Genomic DNA, 16897 nt, shown 5'->3' on the forward strand with positions numbered 1-16897 from the left:
TGAGAGTTTAGGTTTTGGCAACAGGCAGACAGGGTTTGAACCCCAGCTCTGCCTTTTGTTATTGCCGTTTTCATTATGGATAGATTAAGAAAGAAGGGGAGAAGTTGGTCTTTGAGTGGAGGCATTTATTTCCATTCTGTGAGCCCCAGGAGGAGACAGGGTGTACACTCAGCCATTGCTGAGTATTGTGTTGAGTTAAAAATGTGGACTCTGGAGCCAGAATGCCTAGTTTCACGACCTGGCTCTGCCCACCGTGAGTGGTCATGGGCAAGCCCTTCTCTGTGTCTCATTTCTTCACCTGGAAAATGGGGGTAATAGGTCATTTCCATTGGGTTGAGGACTGAATGAAAGTTCATGAAGTGTTTACTCCAGCACCGTCCCTGGCCCGGAGGAAACACTAAGTGTGAAGCCGTTTTTACTACGAAAAGGAGGCGGCACAGGAGGGGCCCAGCTCAAACAGGAGAGAGCACTGGCTTCCGCTTTTGCCCTTTCTCAGGAGCGACTCCTCAATCAGACAGGGGAAGGCGGGCTGTGCACTATCTCATCATTGCCAGGAGCCTCCCTGCAGCGACCTGGGTAGGTGGTCATTTTATGGACCAGGAAAGGGAAGTTAAGGAACTTGCCCAAGGTCAGCCAGACACAAGATTCTTTTTTTTTGTTTTGTTTTGTTTTTTGGACTGAGTCTTGCTCTGTTACCCAGGCTGGAGCTTGTTCTCTTAGGCAATCTTGGCTCACTGCAACCTCCACCTCCCGGGTTCAAGTGATTCTCCTGCCTCAGCCCCCCAAGTAGGGGGGATTACAGGCACCCGCTACCACACCCAGCTAATATTTGTATTTTTAGTAAAGACTGGGTTTCGCCATGTTGGCCAGGCTGGTCTTGAACTCCTGACTTCAGGTGATCTGCCCGCCTCAGCCTCCCAAAATGCTGAAGTTACAGGCATGAGTCACCACGTCCGGCCAACACTGGCATTTTCCTTTCTGCTTCATGGAGGAACCCCTTTCTGTCTTTTCAGGCGCCTGCCACCACACCCAGCTAATTTTTTGTAATTTTAGTAGAGACTGGGTTTCACCATGTTGGCCAGGCTAGTGTTGATCTTTTGACCTTGTGATCCACCCGCCTTGGCCTCCCAAAGTGCTGGGATTATAGGCGTGCGCCACTACGCCTGGCCCCAGTTTATTTATTTATGTATGAGACAGAGTCTCACTCTGTCACCCAGGCTAGAGTACAGTGGCACGATCTTGATCTACTACAGCCTCCGACTCTCCATTCTCATACCTCAGTCTCCCAAGTAGCTGGGACTACAGGTGCCCACCACCATGCCCAGCTCATTTTTTTTGTATTTTATTAGAGACGTGTTTCTCCATGTTACCCAGGGTGGTGTCGAACTCCTGAACTCAGGCAATCTACCCACCTTGGCCTCCCAAAATGCTAGGATTACAGGTGTGAGCCACTGCTTCTAAGAAGCTTTAATTTATTTTTTTTATTACTGATTGATTTATTTATTTGGTAGAGACAGCCTGTTGCCCCAGCTGGTCTCGAACTCCAGGCCTCAAGTGATCCTCCTGCCTCAGCCTCCTGAAGTGTTGGGATTACAGGAGCGAGCCACCACACCTGGCTTGGCATGAACTTGAGAAGTCTGAGGGAAGGAGAGGTGCCTATCATCCTGGCAGGAGTGAGGGTAGGGCAGGAGATGACTCTAGAAAGGAAGTCATGGAGAGCGTATCATCAGCAAGACTTTTTATTTATTTATTTATTTATTTATTTGAGACGGAGTTTCGCTCTTGTTACCCAGGCTGGAGTGCAATGGCGCGATCTCAGCTCACCGCAACCTCCGCCTCCTGGGTTCAGGCAATTCTCCTGCCTCAACCTCCTGAGTAGCTGGGATTACAGGCACGCGCCACCATGCCCAGCTAGTTTTTTGTATTTTTAGTAGAGACGGGGTTTCACCATGTTGACCAGGATGGTCTCGATCTCTCGACCTTGTGATCCACCCGCCTCGGCCTCCCAAAGTGCTGGGATTACAGGCTTGAGCCACCGCGCCCGGCAGCAAGACTTTTTAAAGCAATGTCCAAGGCTTTCTTATCCCCTGAGCCACCCATCCTCAGTGAGAAAGGCCCCGGCCACTTAGAGAACATGGCCAAGATCTTCCTGCCACCCTCCAAACAGCCCGTTCCAGAAGTGAGTGTGTCTTTTGAAGGTGTTGGCTTCTGACACATCTTACCCAGGTTGGTGGGGGTTTTTTTGGTTTGTTTTATTTTGTTTTGTTTTGTTTTCGAGATGAAGTCTTGCTCTGTCACCCAGGCTGGAGTACAGTGGCATGATATTGCACTCACTGCAACCTCTGCCTCCCAGGTTCAAGTGATTCTCTTGCCTCAGCCTCCTGAGTAGCTGGGATTACAAATGCACACCACCATGCCTGGCTAATTTTTTGTATTTTTAGTGGAGATGGAATTTCACCATGTTGGCCCCACTGGTCTTGAACTCCTGACCTTGTGATCCACCCACCTTGGCCTCCCAGAGTGCTGGGATTACAGGCATGAGCCACTATGCCCGGCCTCCAGGCTGGTGTTTTTAAACAGTTTTTATTTTCACGGCTCTGGGTCCTCAGCCTGATTTTACCCTTGGAGTCAAAGTCACCTAATTGGAAACGAAAGGAGCCTGATTGATTTGGCAACTCTGCGGCCAGCCCACGTGGCAGTGTTGCAGTGGATAAAGCGAGTGCTGCTCACGTGTGTGTCTGCACCACACTCCCTGGTCCGAGGTGGCTGAGCCCCACTGCCCGATTGGCCTGGACACACAGAGCGAGACAGGGGTGGGGTGAGGGCGCGGCGAGCATTCCCCAGATCCTGGAATCCCCGGAAGGAGACAGCTAGTTGGAAGCCTCGATGCCCTCAGCCCTGCTTGCACAGCTGTCTCTGTCCCCTCACCCCTATCACCAGTTTCTCCTGTTGGGAAACTAGGAAGTTGGTCCGGAAGGGAACTGCATGGGCAAAGATGAGCTGCAGAATCTCGAGTCTGTTCAATGAAATACAGATTCCCAGGGCCTGCCCAGACCAACTGAATCAGCATTCTGGGGTGGCACCCAGGAATCTGCATTTTTTTCCATTTTATGGACGAGATGGAGTTTCACCATATTGCTCAGGCTGGTCTCGAACTCCTGCGTTCCTCAAGCAGTCCATGCACCTCAGCCTCCCAGAGTGTTGCTGTATTATAGGTGTGAGCCCACCGCACCTGGCTGACCTGAATATGTGTGTGTGTATGTGTGTGTGTGTGTGTCTGTCTGTCTGTCTGTCTCTAACAGAGTCTCACTCTGTCACCCAGGCTGGAGTGTGGTAGTGCGATCTCGGCTCACTGCAACCTCCACCTCCAGGGTTCAAGTGATTCTCTTGCCTCAGCCTCCCGAGTAGCTGGGACTACACATGCACGCCATGACACCCGGCTAATTTTTGTATTTTTAGTAGACATGGGGTTTCACCATGTTGATCAGGCAGATCCTCATGCCTTGGCCTCCCAAAGTGCTGGGATTCTAGGCATGGGCCACTGCACCCAGCCAATCCACAGTTTTGACAGGCTTCCCAGGGCTTCTGAAATCAAGCCAGGATTTCGTCTTGGATGGATCCCGCATGTGGGTCGATAGCTGTGTTCAGGGCAGACAGGCAGCGAGATGGCAGAGGAGTGGCACCCCCAGGATGGATGGTGCTTGGATGGAACTGCTCTTCGAGGAACATTCAGTGGTCTCCTGAGATCTGAGATGGAAGGGTGGGCTACCAGGGCAGGAATAGGGGACCTGTCAGAGGACAGGACCCCAAGCCTCTTACCCTTAACACCACCCAGCATTCGGGGCATTGGACGTCGGCTATCTGAGGGACCTACCCAGCCCTGACCTGAAGAGAGACACCGTCTGGTCCCCCTTTCACTTCCACAAGGTTTTGTTCCTGGGAGAGGAAACACCCAAATTGTGGTCCAGCAAAGAAATGTTTCCCACCGTGGCCCGTGGCCAGAAAGTCACTGATTCCTTGCTTCAGCGTTTGGTTTATAGACATGTGATAGAAGAGACAACCTTTCCAGGGATGACGAAGCCGGCGGACAAACAAAGACGTGGGGGGAAATGTGCATTGCTTATTGTTTTAGCACCTTTTTCTAATCTAAAGTTACTTTGTTTAGAAACAGAAAAGTGGCGTGTGTAACTTAGTTGGCACATGGCATTTTTAGAATTGGTCCATTTCGAAATGTGAAGGCAAAAAAAATTTTTTTTTCCGGAGTTTCCATAAAACTTAGAAGTTTACAGGAAAAACATGCTTTTCCCTGACTCTCTTCTTCCTGCTTTGACCCCTGGATTTCATCATTGCCACGTGTGGCCCAAGCAGCAGACCCGAAGATGTATTTTGTTATTGTTAGAATGAACTTTTGCACCAAGACAACTGGGTCATGTCAGAAAGCCCCTTTCCTTCCTTGTGCTCGGAAGGAAGAGTTCAGTGGGTATGGTGGCTCACGGCTCTAATCCCAGCAGTTTGAGAACCAGAGGTGAGAGGATCCCTTGAGCCCAGGAGTTTGAAACCAGCCTGGGCAACCTAGTGAGACCCCCTCCCTTCCAAAAAAAAAAAAAAAAATTAGCCCAGTGTGGTGGCACAGGCCTATGGACCCAGCTCCTGAGGTTGATAAAGCAGAAGGATTGCTTGAGCCCTGGAGGGTAAAGCTGCAGTGAGCTGTGATTGCACCACTGCACTCCAGCCTGGGTGACAGAGCAAGACCCAGTCTCAAAATAAAAAACTAAAACATAAGAAAAGAAGGCAGAGCTGGCCACGTCTTCACCATCCTCCACATCATCACTGCCTCTGGAACCCTGTGGCTGAGGCTGTCCTCAGCTCAGCCCTGGAGCACCTTAGACTCTTGGAGTGTTGGAACGGGGTCAGGTCTGGGTACATAACTTCCCAGCTGGAGGGGCAGATCCTTGCTTCGCTAAGCAGTGATGACAGGCTGGTGATAACAGACCAAACTAAGACTGTATTTGTGTGTCGGCTATGCCCCTCGCCTCCAGGGGGCCTTGTAGATATGCAGATTTTAACCATCCTTCTTTTCAGATCTGTCAGGGGTGGGACAAGTTCTTCTGGCCTGTCAGCTCCTGCCATACACAGTCCTGTTGCCTGGTGGCTCTTAGTTGCTCATTTGCATTTGGCAACGGGGCTCTGGTCAGGGGACATCCCTTCTCCCCCACCCTTCCTCCATGACTTGGCTCATTTCTTCTGCTCCAAGCCTATTGCTCTGGACACTAGGCAGCTCTCTCCTGGGGCGCAGGGAAGGCACCCTTGAAGGCTGAGTAGATAGGAAGCAAGTTTCTGAATGGACACTGGTACCAGACCTTCCTTCTGGGATGAGGTGGCTCCCATCAGACCGAAAGCTGGCGGCTCTGGCTCTGGCTGTGGCTGCCTTCTGTGTTTGTCTGCTATCCATCTGACAGGTCTTGCAGTGGACCCTCAATGATACCAAGATGGATATAGTGAGGTCCTTGTCCTCAGAGGACTCCTGGCCAGATGGGGGAGGTGGGCAAGGAAACACAGTTTTAAAGCAGTGTCACAAGTGCTGCATGGGGCTGGGGCCACACCACGTAGGGGTCTCTGAGCAAGGCACACAGACCTGCCGCAGCTGCCAAGCTTCATTTGCTGAGCTTTCTCAATGGGTCAGCCAGGTGGAGAGGGCAGCAGCTGTCCAGAAGACATCTGTTCAGTGGCAGCAGCCACTGTCCCCATGAGCCACGTCTTCCATGTGGGGCATCTTTTTTATAGCCCTGGAGCACCTAACTGTGTGGTTCCGTTTCAGAGAAGCTATTGCAGATTGCTGCTTGTTCAGTAAAATTATTGAAGTTTAAAAAGTTCTAATTAAGGCCGGGCGCGGTGGCTCAAGCCTGTAATCCCAGCACTTTGGGAGGCCGAGACGGGTGGATCACGAGGTCGAGAGATCGAGACCATCCCGGTCAACATGGTGAAACCCCGTCTCTACTAAAAATACAAAAAATTAGCTGGGCATGGTGGCACGTGCCTGTAATCCCAGCTACTCAGGAGGCTGAGGCAGGAGAATTGCCTGAACCCAGGAGGCAGAGGTTGCGGTGAGCCGAGATCGCGCCACTGCACTCCAGCCTGGGTAACAAAAGCGAAACTCCGTCTCAAAAAAAAAAAAAAAAAAAAAAAAAAAAAGTTCTAATTAATACGTGTGCCTGGGTTGGAAAGAACTGGCCCCAGGAGCTACCTCCCACCATTTCCTTATTGTTAGGAAGAATCCTACAATTACCTGGGAGACAGAGGAGGGCCTGAATCTTGTGATTCCAGGACCGCTGTCCCACAGCCAGGTTCCTGACACTAGGAAATGCTCGTTAAATATCCTCCATCAGGGAAGGAATCTCCCTCCAGTGGCAACTCCTGAGAGGCTGATGATTGACCGGGATTGACAGGACAGAGAGAGAGCAGCCCTTTCTCATCACGGGTCAAGACCAGTGAGGCCCAGAGAAGCCTTCCCACGCTGGGACAGGCAGCCAGGGCCAGGGCTGAGCATCCGAGCACCAGGTCTCCTTCCTGGCTTCTCCCTCTCTGGAAGCTTAGCATTAGCCAGAGCCACTGAGCTGTGCTGCTGAAGGGTTAACTCGGGGCTCCCCAGAGAGCCGCACACTCCCAACCCTCCTATCTTCCAGGCCCTCTCAGCTGCGGCCTTCTGGGCATAGCTGGGTCATGTGAGAGCCAGATGTGGGGATTTCCCAAGCAGTGGTGTGTGCGCACGCACGGCGTGTATGCACAGCTCTGTTTACGTGGCATCTCAGCACTCGGGATTGGTCCAGATCCAGGCAGAGCAGGGGAGGGATGGGGTAACAAGAGGCTCAGGGGCTCCCAGCAAACACCATGGGGGGGCTGTGCCAAGCCCTGCCGAGCCCCCCGAGCCCTGCTCCCCTTCCTCCCGCTAGATAATACAAATGAGTGGGTTGTTCCTGCTTGGACTCCTGATTAACGTAGCATCCATCCTGCCAGAAGACTATACTGGTTAGGGATAATTTTTCTAAAAATCTCTTCGAAGGGCGTTGAAGCAGATGCTGGGAGCCTGTAGCCCTTCAGGGTATTCTGCAGGCTCGGAGGCCTGCATGGAAGCCACTGTGCCCAGCATAAGCCAGGCCTGTATGCCTGTATGTGGTTCCGGAGGCCAAGGCTGGACTAGAGAGGGCAGAGCCCTGGGCGCCAAGAGGATCCTGGGGCAGTGGGGGAGCTGGGCCTTGGCTTTCCATGAACCGCTGGGCTTGAGAGCAGTGAGTATTCATCTTTCCATCAGCCACTGAGGGGTAATTGGGCACCTCCTGCATTCAGGGTGTCGCGGGGGTGCTGGCAGGGCTAAGGCCTTGAAGGAACTAAAGGTCTGATTGAAGAGACTCAACAAATCTTTATTAAGCACCTACTATGTGCTGTGCGCTTGCGAGGACTACAGCCCTAACCAGACATTTGGGGCCAGTGGAAACACTCAGTGAACAAAGATCCTGCCCAGGGCATGATGAGAGAGACCAGCAGACCTTGAAAAGTAGGTGTCCTCAACCTCAGTCTAGGAATGAACTCTCCTCCTGCCCCGACCCCCCATCCCCACCCCTATCTTGCACCAGTGGATGGCAGCGTCCAGCCAGATGTCTCTGAGGCTCAGTGAGCCCTACCCCAGAGGTGGGTCCAGTTATACCTTCAAGGCCTCCAGGACTCAGCCCTGCTGTCTCCTGCCTCCGGCCTTCCCGGACCCAGCCTGTCTCCCGAGACCTACATGACTCCTGAAGCAGACAGGAACGCCAGGGGTTGGGGGGAGGGGGAGTGTCTGTGGTTGTGTGTCTGATGCTTTGAGACAGAGGGTGGAGAGCCAGATGGTCTCAACCAGGGGCCGTTGATGCTCACGAAATAGTTGGCGGTTGATTCATTGATAATCTGATAGCGAGAGTCCAGTCTGGAGGGAAGGAGACATTCCACGTGTTGTTGTCCTGGGAGAGGAATGTCTTTCCTGAGTCCATGGCTGTTGACTCCATCACTCACTCTCGGCTCTCAGGGAGACTGAGCCAGGGAGGAGGCGGATTGCGAGACTGGGGGCTGGAGATGGGCGGCTGCTGACTTCATCCCACTCCGCCGGCCCGCTCTCTGCTCCTTCTCTGTGTGAACGCAGATACTGGCTTTGGCTTGGGCTTCTGGGGGAGCTGGTGGGTGGGGGAATGGGAGGGAGCATCTCCCAGTAAGTGGGGGAGGACCACCAAGGCAGGCCACCCCTGGGAGGGGGATGGCTGGGATCCTGGAACTCAGAACAAACTTGAATTTGTCTCTCCTCTACACACAGATGCCCTGGGGGGCGGAGAGGTGAAAACCTGAGAACTGAGGGGGAGGCCGCAACCCAGGGGTCTGCTGTGGGCTGGGCAGCAGCTGCTGGGAGCAGAGAGTCTCAGAACCTGCCAGCCTCCCTGGCCAGCACCCCTCTGCCCACCCGCGGCACCTCCCACTAACCCTGCACCTATCTTTAACCGGGAAGCTTCGGGTCTTCCCAGCAGGGTGGAGGGAGGTGGCAGAACTACCTGCTGCTCCCGGCTGGGGCAGCCCCTCTAGGCAGCTGCAGTGCCCCCGGGGGGGTGCGTCCTTGGCTTCTCCATCTCTCCCCACTTAGGCTGAGCTGACCCTTCTGGTGCCAGGCCTGGCCTGGGCAGGCACCCTTGGACTTAGTCCCTAAGGGGCTGTGGAGGGTCTCCAGGCCCAGCCCCCACTGCACCCCATCCCACCCCATCCCCTGCCTGAGCAGGGAAGCTGCTCCCTGACTGCATAACCCAGGGCCAGAGGGTCGATGGTGCATTCCTGCCCTGGGCTGGGCTGCCCCCACACGTGTTCTGGATTCCGGGGAACGAGGCAAGCCCTTTCTTGCTGAGAGCAAAAGGAGTCGGAATATGGCTACATTTACAAAGAGCAGCAGAAATAAACAAAGCCTTGGCCAGTGGCCAGGGGAGGATTCAGAAAATGACATCCCCCATGAGGACCCTTTGTTCCCCATTCCCGGCCCGCCTGCCTGGGCTTAAGTCTGATGCCATCACTTCGTGCTGTGGGGACTTGGGAAAGAAGCTTAACTGTTCTGAGCCTCACTTTCCTCCTCTGTAAATTACAGACTGTTGGAAAGATTAAACAAGAAAATGCTCATAAATGTTTAGCAAAGCACCTAGCATGAATGTTGAGTGAACACCGGTATAATGCTTCTAGCTCCAGCCCTGCTGCTTATTTGCGGTGTGATTCTAGGCAAGTCTCTTCTCCTCTCTGGTTCTGAGTCCCTCAGTAGTCCTTCCAGCCTGTGGGGTACCACCAAGAGGCCAAAGATGTAGCAGAGAGAGCGGACCTGGAGACGGCAATGGCCTGGCTTTCCATCTGGGCTTTGCTTTCTGTCTTTAGGAAGATACCCATCAGAAATTTAGCTCTGCTAGATTTCGTCTTGAGTACTTCTGTTTCTTTAGCTCAGTGGCCCCAAACCCTCAGGCCTTGGGCACAGCCAGCTACATAATTTGCAGGATCCATTTGCAAAATGAAAAGGAAGACTCTCTCATTCATAAATTATTGATGAAACCCCTGACAGAAGAGCATTGAATCAGCTGCAGGGACCCTTCTAAACCTGGGACGCTAGGCCACGGCCCAGATCACACCTCCATGAAACCAGCTCTGCCTTGGAGGCCCTGAGTGTAGGGGGCAGGCCTGGGGTCCAAGCTGCTGCAGCGGCAGCATTCCCTCTCACCCTCCAGTGCACTCTTTTTCATGCCACAAGTATCTCTGACCAGCTGGCTGCTGCTTGCCCTGGAACAAGCTTTTGTGGAGCTGCCCATGTCAGAAGCAGCTCACACGCTGAACAACGGCCTCCAGCCCAGACTTCCACCCAGGGGTGGTTGGATTGCAAGTCAAACTTGAACAATCTGTTTCTGTCATCTTAATTGGTGCCACGTCTTTTTTGTTTTTTTTTCAAGATGGAGTCTTGCTCTGTCGCCCAGGCTGGAGTGCAGTGGCACAATCTTGGCTTGCTGCAACCTCTGCCTCCTGGGTTCAAGCGATTTTCCTGCTTCAGCCTCCTGAGTAGCTGGGACTACAGGCACACATCACCACGCCTGGCTAATTCTTGTATTTTTAGTAGAGATGGGGTTTCACCATGTTGGCCAGACTGGTCTCAAACTCCTGACCTTGTGATCTGCCTGCGTCAGCCTCCCAAAGCACTAGGATTACAGGTATGAGCCACCATGCCCAGCCTGTTTCATGTTTTTTAAGAATTCCGAATTGGCCATCCGTGTTTTTCCCGGATGGCATTCACATGGCTTTCACTGTTGCACCTGTTTCTGCCGCTCTGAGCATGACCACCTGCTCCGGATCCTCTAAAGTGAGTATCACACAGGCCAAACTCCTTTGTAAAGGACTGATCACCCTGTTGGGCTGTCGTCAAGATGCGAGTTGCTGTGTGCCTATACAGTACAGTGCCTGCAGCAAGGAGGTGCGGCCTCATTGTAACAATGACAATTACTGTTGTAATTACAATTGTAACAATGACAATTACTGTTGTAATTACAATTGTAACAATGACAATTACTGTTACTATTGAGTAATAGGACTAGCAGCTTTTAGGTCCTAATTAACTGATGGCCTGAAAGTGGTGGCTGAATTTCCTGTGGAGTCTGCAGGAAACCTAAGAAATCTAGCCCTGAGCAAAGTTGAGTGGTATGGGAGAGAGAAGGCTGGATTGTAGCAGCTATTTAGAAACCAATTCAGAGCTGCGGCGAGGTAAGAACAGTAGGATGCACAAAGAGGGAGGGGGCTTGAGTGCTCCAGTGTGGAGAGTTACTGAAGGATGGAAGGGCATGGAGAAGACAGGGAGGTGTTGGTTCCATCGGGCCCCTCCCCTCCCCGGAGCCCAGGGCGGGGCTGTGGAAAGAAACTGGCAAGGCTGGTGACCCTGCCCTGGCCCCCTGAGCCTGTGGTTCTCTTTCATTCTCTGTGGAGTTTGCGCTGTTGGCTGTACTCATTCCGGTCTCTCCCACCTGGGCGTGTGTCCCACTCTGGATTTATTAGTTTGGATGGATGGAACTTGCTTTACACCAGGGAAGCATTCCTGGAAACATGGTTTGAGACTAGATTTGGATAAATTCAACCCAATTCTCACTGCTCTGGAGTTACTCAAGGCTGAAAGAAGCCTTACTATGAATCTATAAGGCCCCTTTCTTTATTAATTAATACTTTTATTTATTTTGAGACAGGGTCTCACTGTGTTGCCCAGGCTTGATTGTAGTGGCATGATCATACCTCACTGCAGCCTCGACCTCCCTGGGCTCAAGCAGTTCTCCCACTTCAGCCCCCAGAGTAGCCGGGACACAGGCATGCACCACCACGGCTGGCTAAATTTTTATTTTTGTAGAGATGGGGTCTCACTATGTTGCCCAGGCTGGTCTCCAACTCCTGGGCTCAAGCAATCCTCCCACCTTGGTCTCCCAAAGTGCTAGGATTTCAGACATGAACCACCTTTATTATTATTATTATTATTATTATTATTTTTGAGATGGAGTTTCTCTCTCGTTACCCAGGCTGGAGTGCAATGGCGCGATCTCGACTCACCGCAACCTCCGCCTCCTGGGTTCAGGCAATTCTCCTGCCTCAGCCTCCTGAGTAGCTGGGATTATAGGCACGTGCCACCATGCCCAGCTAATTTTTTTTTTTTTTGTATTTTTAGTAGAGACGGGGTTTCACCATGTTGACCAGGTTGGTCTCAATCTCTCAACCTTGTGATCCACCCGCCTCGGCCTCCCAAAGTGCTGGGATTACAGGCTTGAGCCACTGCGCCCGGCTATTGTTATTATTTTTTAAGACCAGTCGAATGCAGTAGTGAGTCGGGAGAAAGAGTAAAACCAGGAGTGTGACCTGTGACTGATGGTGAACAGTTGAGATACCATCTTCAGAGATATCTCTGAAGGACTCTCTCCTAATCTAGGCCTAGTCAGGTGTTCCTATTAAGTCCTTGGGTGTATGTGTGCTGGGTGGCAGTAGGGTGTGTCCTTAAAGTCAGGGCACCTGCAGTATTGTTCTTTGGTTTCCCAGCATCACCTGGGCCTGTCAAGAATCAGGTTCAGCATCCGAGTGCCCTTGGGTGCCTGTATTTGGCTGGAATCTGCAGGCCCCTGGTTTCCCCCTGGCCTGACTCCTTGCTGGTATTGCAAGCAATGCCAGGAGGTACAGCCATGGCAGGGCCATGAACGCTACGGGCTGTGTGAGGGTGGGCCCCTTGCCCCGTGCCTGCCGATTCCCAGAAGCCTGCTGCTTTTGCTTTCAGCTCTGCCCCTACCACTTACTTTTCTTCATGTCCAAAGGCCTAATTCCCAGCCCTCCCAACAAAACCTTTCCTAGACTATGAGGCCATTTCAGTCTTAACCCTGCAAAGAAGGCAGGGCAGGTGTTGTTTCCCCATTGACAAAAGGAAAAAAGGTTTGGAGATTTGCCAGCTGTCCCAGAGTCAGCAGGCTAAGTGGCAAAGCCAGCACAAGAACCAAGGTTGCTTTTATTCTTGCTCCGGATCTCTGCCCTCTGTGCCTCCCGAATCATCTGCTATTTTGGACTGGAGTTGCCTCAGTTGAGACTGCATTCAAGTGGTTTTCCCAGGGAGGGCAGTCTATTTCTCTGGAAAGATTCATTTCCGCTGTGGTGCACTTGCGTTATGGAGACTCCCAGTTTTCTGCTGCGAAGGTCTAGAACATCAGACAACTGCCTCAGGCAGGCTGTCAGACACGGGCAATAGGCCTAAATGCTTAACTGTACAGATGTGAGCACTGAGGCCTGGACTATTTATTTAGTTAGTTACTGAGACAGTCTTGCTCTGTTGCCCAGGCTGGAGTGCAGTGGCGCGATCTTGGCTCACTGCAACCTCCGCCTCCTGGGTTAAAGTAATTCTCATGCCTCAGCCTTACGAGTGGCTGGGATTACACGTGCTCACCACCACGCCCAGCTAATTTTTATGTTTTTAGTAGAGACGGGGTTTCACTATGTTGGCCAGGCTGGTCTTGAACCCCTGACCTCCAGTGATCTGCCCACCTCGGCCTCCCAAAGTGCTGGGATTACAGAGTGAACCACCACGCCCGGCCAAGGCCCAGAGTATTTAAGCCACTTGCCCAAGACCACACAGTGCGTTCTCAGAAGAGCTATGGTGCAGGTTTCCAGTCTGATACCCTTCACTTTCCGGCAGGCCTGGGACCCTGCTCTGTAGGTCCCTTGGTTCTGGGTCACCAGAGGAGAGGGAGACAGAGACAGGGAAGGCAGGAAGCAGTTGGTTCATGTCAGTCACAGCTGCTCACTTGGCTGTGCCCCTCTCTGCTCCTTCAACCCCGTCTCTCTGTCTCTCCAACTCCACATCTTCCCGGCCCTTAGCCGACAGCCTTGTCTGCCTCCTGGCTGGAGGGCCAGGGTCTGTGAGCCAGGGGCTCTCTCTGTTCGTTGTAATGAGGGAGAAGAGGTTCTTCCCACCCCTCAAGAGCTTGCTAGGGTGGGCTAGACAGAAGGGGGGAACTTTGAGTGGGAACAGCAGAACTGGATTAATTCCACAGGTCAGGGGACTGGGAACTAAATCATATTTTAGAGAGAGGTTTCTTTTTAGAAAGACAGGCTTACTTCTGGTCTGCTTCCCATTTTCCTTTAGGGAGAGATATGGGAAGGTCCACTTATGGGGGCTGAAGGGGACAGGCATGAGCTCTGGTTGTCTGCCCACAGGCCACGTCCTGCCCCCTGTGGTTTTATAAATAAAGTTTTATTGGAACACAGCCCACTCATTGTTTGATGTATTGCCTGTGGCTGCTTTTGTATTATAAGAATAGAGTTGGCTGGGTGCAGTGGCTCAAGCCTGTAATCCCAGCACTTTGGGAGGCCGAGGCGGGTGGATCACGAGGTCAAGAGATCGAGACCATCCTGGTCAACATGGTGAAACCCCATCTCTACTAAAAATACTAAAAATTAGCTGGGCATGGTGGTGCGTGTCTGTAATCCCAGCTACTCGGGAGGCTGAGGCAGGAGAATTGCCTGAACCCAGGAGGCGGAGGTTGCGGTGAGCCGAGATCGCGCCATTGCACTCCAGCCTGGGTAACAAGAGCGAAACTCCATCTCAAAAAAAAAAAAAAAAAAAAAAAAAAAAAGAATAGAGTTGAGTAGTTTCAACAGAGACCATATGGCCCCCAAAGCCTACCGTGTTTATTCTCTGGCCCTTTGCAAGCACCATCAAGCAGAACAGGTCTTCTTGGGTTCTTCAGGCTCAAGCCAAACACCTTTCCTTGGCTCACTGAGAGAGGTTAGTGCTTCTCAGGTTTCCTTATGAAGAACCCAAAGTAGGCCAGTGGTCAAGCGAACTGCGGAGAAGAGAGGGCCAGATGGGGCTGGGATGGGCCTGGTGCTAGGCCTGCTCAGGGGCATCTCAGGGCCTTGCAGTGGGCAGCCCACTTGGCCACATCTCTGGGGTACAGCAGCAGGCAGTTGGAACTTCAGCAAGATGTGGACACCAGGCAGCGACCCCCACGTTCTGAACCTCAGCACTCCTTGGCCACATCAGCTGAAATCCTCATGGCCCTTGGTGTGTCTACCTTGTCTCGGCCCCATCCGGGCTGGAAAGCTGCACCGGCATCGCTCCTGCTCCCCAAGGCGGCTGCTGACTGCTCAACCTGGGGAGGGGTCTCACATCAGATTTTGCCCTGTTTGTCTCTGGGTGAGGTCCCCAGGAGTCCCTCTCCCTTCCATTCCAGATGGCGCGGGGTCTGAGAGTGACTGTGGGGCAGTGTGTCTAACAGGGTGCCAGCTTTTTCTCGGTGCATCCAGTATCGAACACTGTCTAGTTCTTGTCCTTGCAGCTTGCGGCATGATTTTCTTAGTGTCCCCAGAGCTGATTGAACCCAGGGAGGTAGGCTCATGCTAACTACGCTCATGGGAGTTACTGCCAGTGGCAGCTAACCATTACTGAGCACTGACTACGTCGTAGGCACTGCACTGGGCACCATTACATTCTATCTAATCTAATCTTCACAGCAACCCAGAAGGTAAGTATATCACATCATCCAGATTTTTACAAGTTCAGGAACAGGCTCAGAGAGGGTAAGTCACTTCTTCAAAGGAGCAGAGCCTAGATTTGAACCCAGGCAGTCAGACCCCAGAGGCCTTGCTAGCACTCTGCTAATGTACAGTGAGAACCGGAAGGGGGCTGGGCTTCCTGGTTCTACACTGGGAGCCAACCTGCATTTGGAAGGTGGCTTGCTGAGAGAGGGAAAGAGTCAGGTGCTTAAAATAGAGAGCCCCATCAAATTCTGATCAGCTGAGGTGTGTGTCCCTGCAAGAGAGGGACACTGCTGTACGAGCTGTGTGACCTTGGGCAAGTTATTTAACCTCTCTGGTTCAGCTTCTTCATCTGCAAGATGGAGGGGATACTAGTACCCATCCTTGTAGGTTTGTTGGGAAAAATAACGAGTTACCATATGCAGAGTGCTCAGCAGGACGCCTGGCAGAGGGGAAATGCTGTGTAAATGTTGGCTGCTAGTTATCAGTGCTCTCTGGATGGGTCAGGCTGCTCTCCTGGCAAGCGCCTGGTAGGCAGGGCAAGGGTTTGTCTCTCAGACCTGCAGTTCAGTGGTGCCTTGTCATTGTCCCCCCTGCAGCCAGTGCGCTGCTCCTTTGGAGGTGACGAGCAGCCCAGCAGAGAAAGCAGCAGCCTGGGGATGCCACCAGACCTGTTTCTATGTCTGAGAATCCTCCCCTGTAAAATGGGGCTAAAAATGCCTACTCATATGACGGGATTGCTGTGGGGGCGAAATGAGTCACTGTAGTTCAATTGCACCAATGCTCTTGATACGATGGCCCTCTTCTCTTCTAGAAATGCGCAAACTATTGATTAGACAGAGCTTTCTGCCTCATTCAGCTGTTAATGGTGTCACATCTCAATCATATGTTCTTTAAGCTGCTTTGAGTTTGCTCCTTCCTCTTGGCAGGAGGACAACTCTAAATCCCATTTCACAGGTGAGGAAACTGAGGCCCAGATTGGAGACCACTGTGAGTGTGGAGTACAGCCCTCATCTCTTCTGGTCACTCAAGGTCCCTATCCTTCTGCATTGGGGTTGGGGAACGAGACTCTAAAATGATGCTCCCTTCTGCTCTGCTGGGCTGATCTGTCTTCCTCGATGGGTGGGGCTGCAGTAAGGGCTGAATGAGACATCAGGGTCCAGTGGGTGTGGTGCCCCCAGGCCTAGAGATGGGCCCTGGGTGCTCCAACCCTGACATTTGAGGTTCTGGGTCCAGGCCACTGAGCCCACTGGCCTTTGAGGATCCCTGGAACCACCAGGCCCTGTGGGACCGAGCCACCCACATGGCCAGAGAGGAAGGGTCAGGCTGCCTTGTGATAACCACGGGCCCTGTTCCAAGGAGGACCGTGTAGGATTCTCTGTGCTTCAGAGGAGCCCTGCATTTCGGCAGACACCTCATTATCCCTGTCCCAGCCGGCTGTGTCCCAGTGCCTCTCTAATCACACAGGCCCCCGCCCAACAGCCAGCCCGGGGCCAGGAAATCACTCCCCTCCCTCCTCCGCCTTCCGCCTGCCGGGGAGCCTGCAGCCACTCACTGTGGATCTCCTGCCTGCCTAACAGTTCTCTCTCTGGTTCTCCTCTCCTGCTGCCGCTTGCTCTCGGGGACTCTGAAGTGTGGCTGTCCAGCTGGGCTGAGTCACCCAAGAAGGACGTGACAGGTACTGCCGAGCGTGTGTGCATGCATGTGAGCATGTGTCCCAGGCCCGTGTGCACGGGAGCCAGTGCCTGCAGGCCTCTGCATGCTTCCCTGTGATGTCAGCAGCTGTCTGCCAGCATGGTGGGGGTCTGCCACTTGC

General features: G+C 52.7%; 1 protein-coding gene across 7 annotated transcripts in view; it reads left to right on the plus strand.

The window, feature by feature from the left end:
• LOC141579866 (SH3 and PX domain-containing protein 2A-like) overlaps positions 1-16897 on the plus strand; it is a 267812-nt gene that overhangs the window by 181680 nt on the left and 69235 nt on the right. For 5 of the 7 annotated variants that reach the window (XM_074392497.1, XM_074392499.1, XM_074392495.1 and 2 more), the window contains one exon: positions 16715-16759. The exons of the other annotated variants lie outside the window; for them this stretch is intronic. In XM_074392497.1, coding sequence (XP_074248598.1) covers positions 16715-16759 — 45 coding nt within the window. The remainder of the gene's footprint in view (positions 1-16714; positions 16760-16897) is intronic. 7 annotated transcript variants of the gene reach the window in all.

This window comes from Saimiri boliviensis (assembly GCF_048565385.1).
Source record: "Saimiri boliviensis isolate mSaiBol1 chromosome 12 unlocalized genomic scaffold, mSaiBol1.pri SUPER_12_unloc_1, whole genome shotgun sequence".
Taxonomy (NCBI): domain Eukaryota; kingdom Metazoa; phylum Chordata; class Mammalia; order Primates; family Cebidae; genus Saimiri; species Saimiri boliviensis.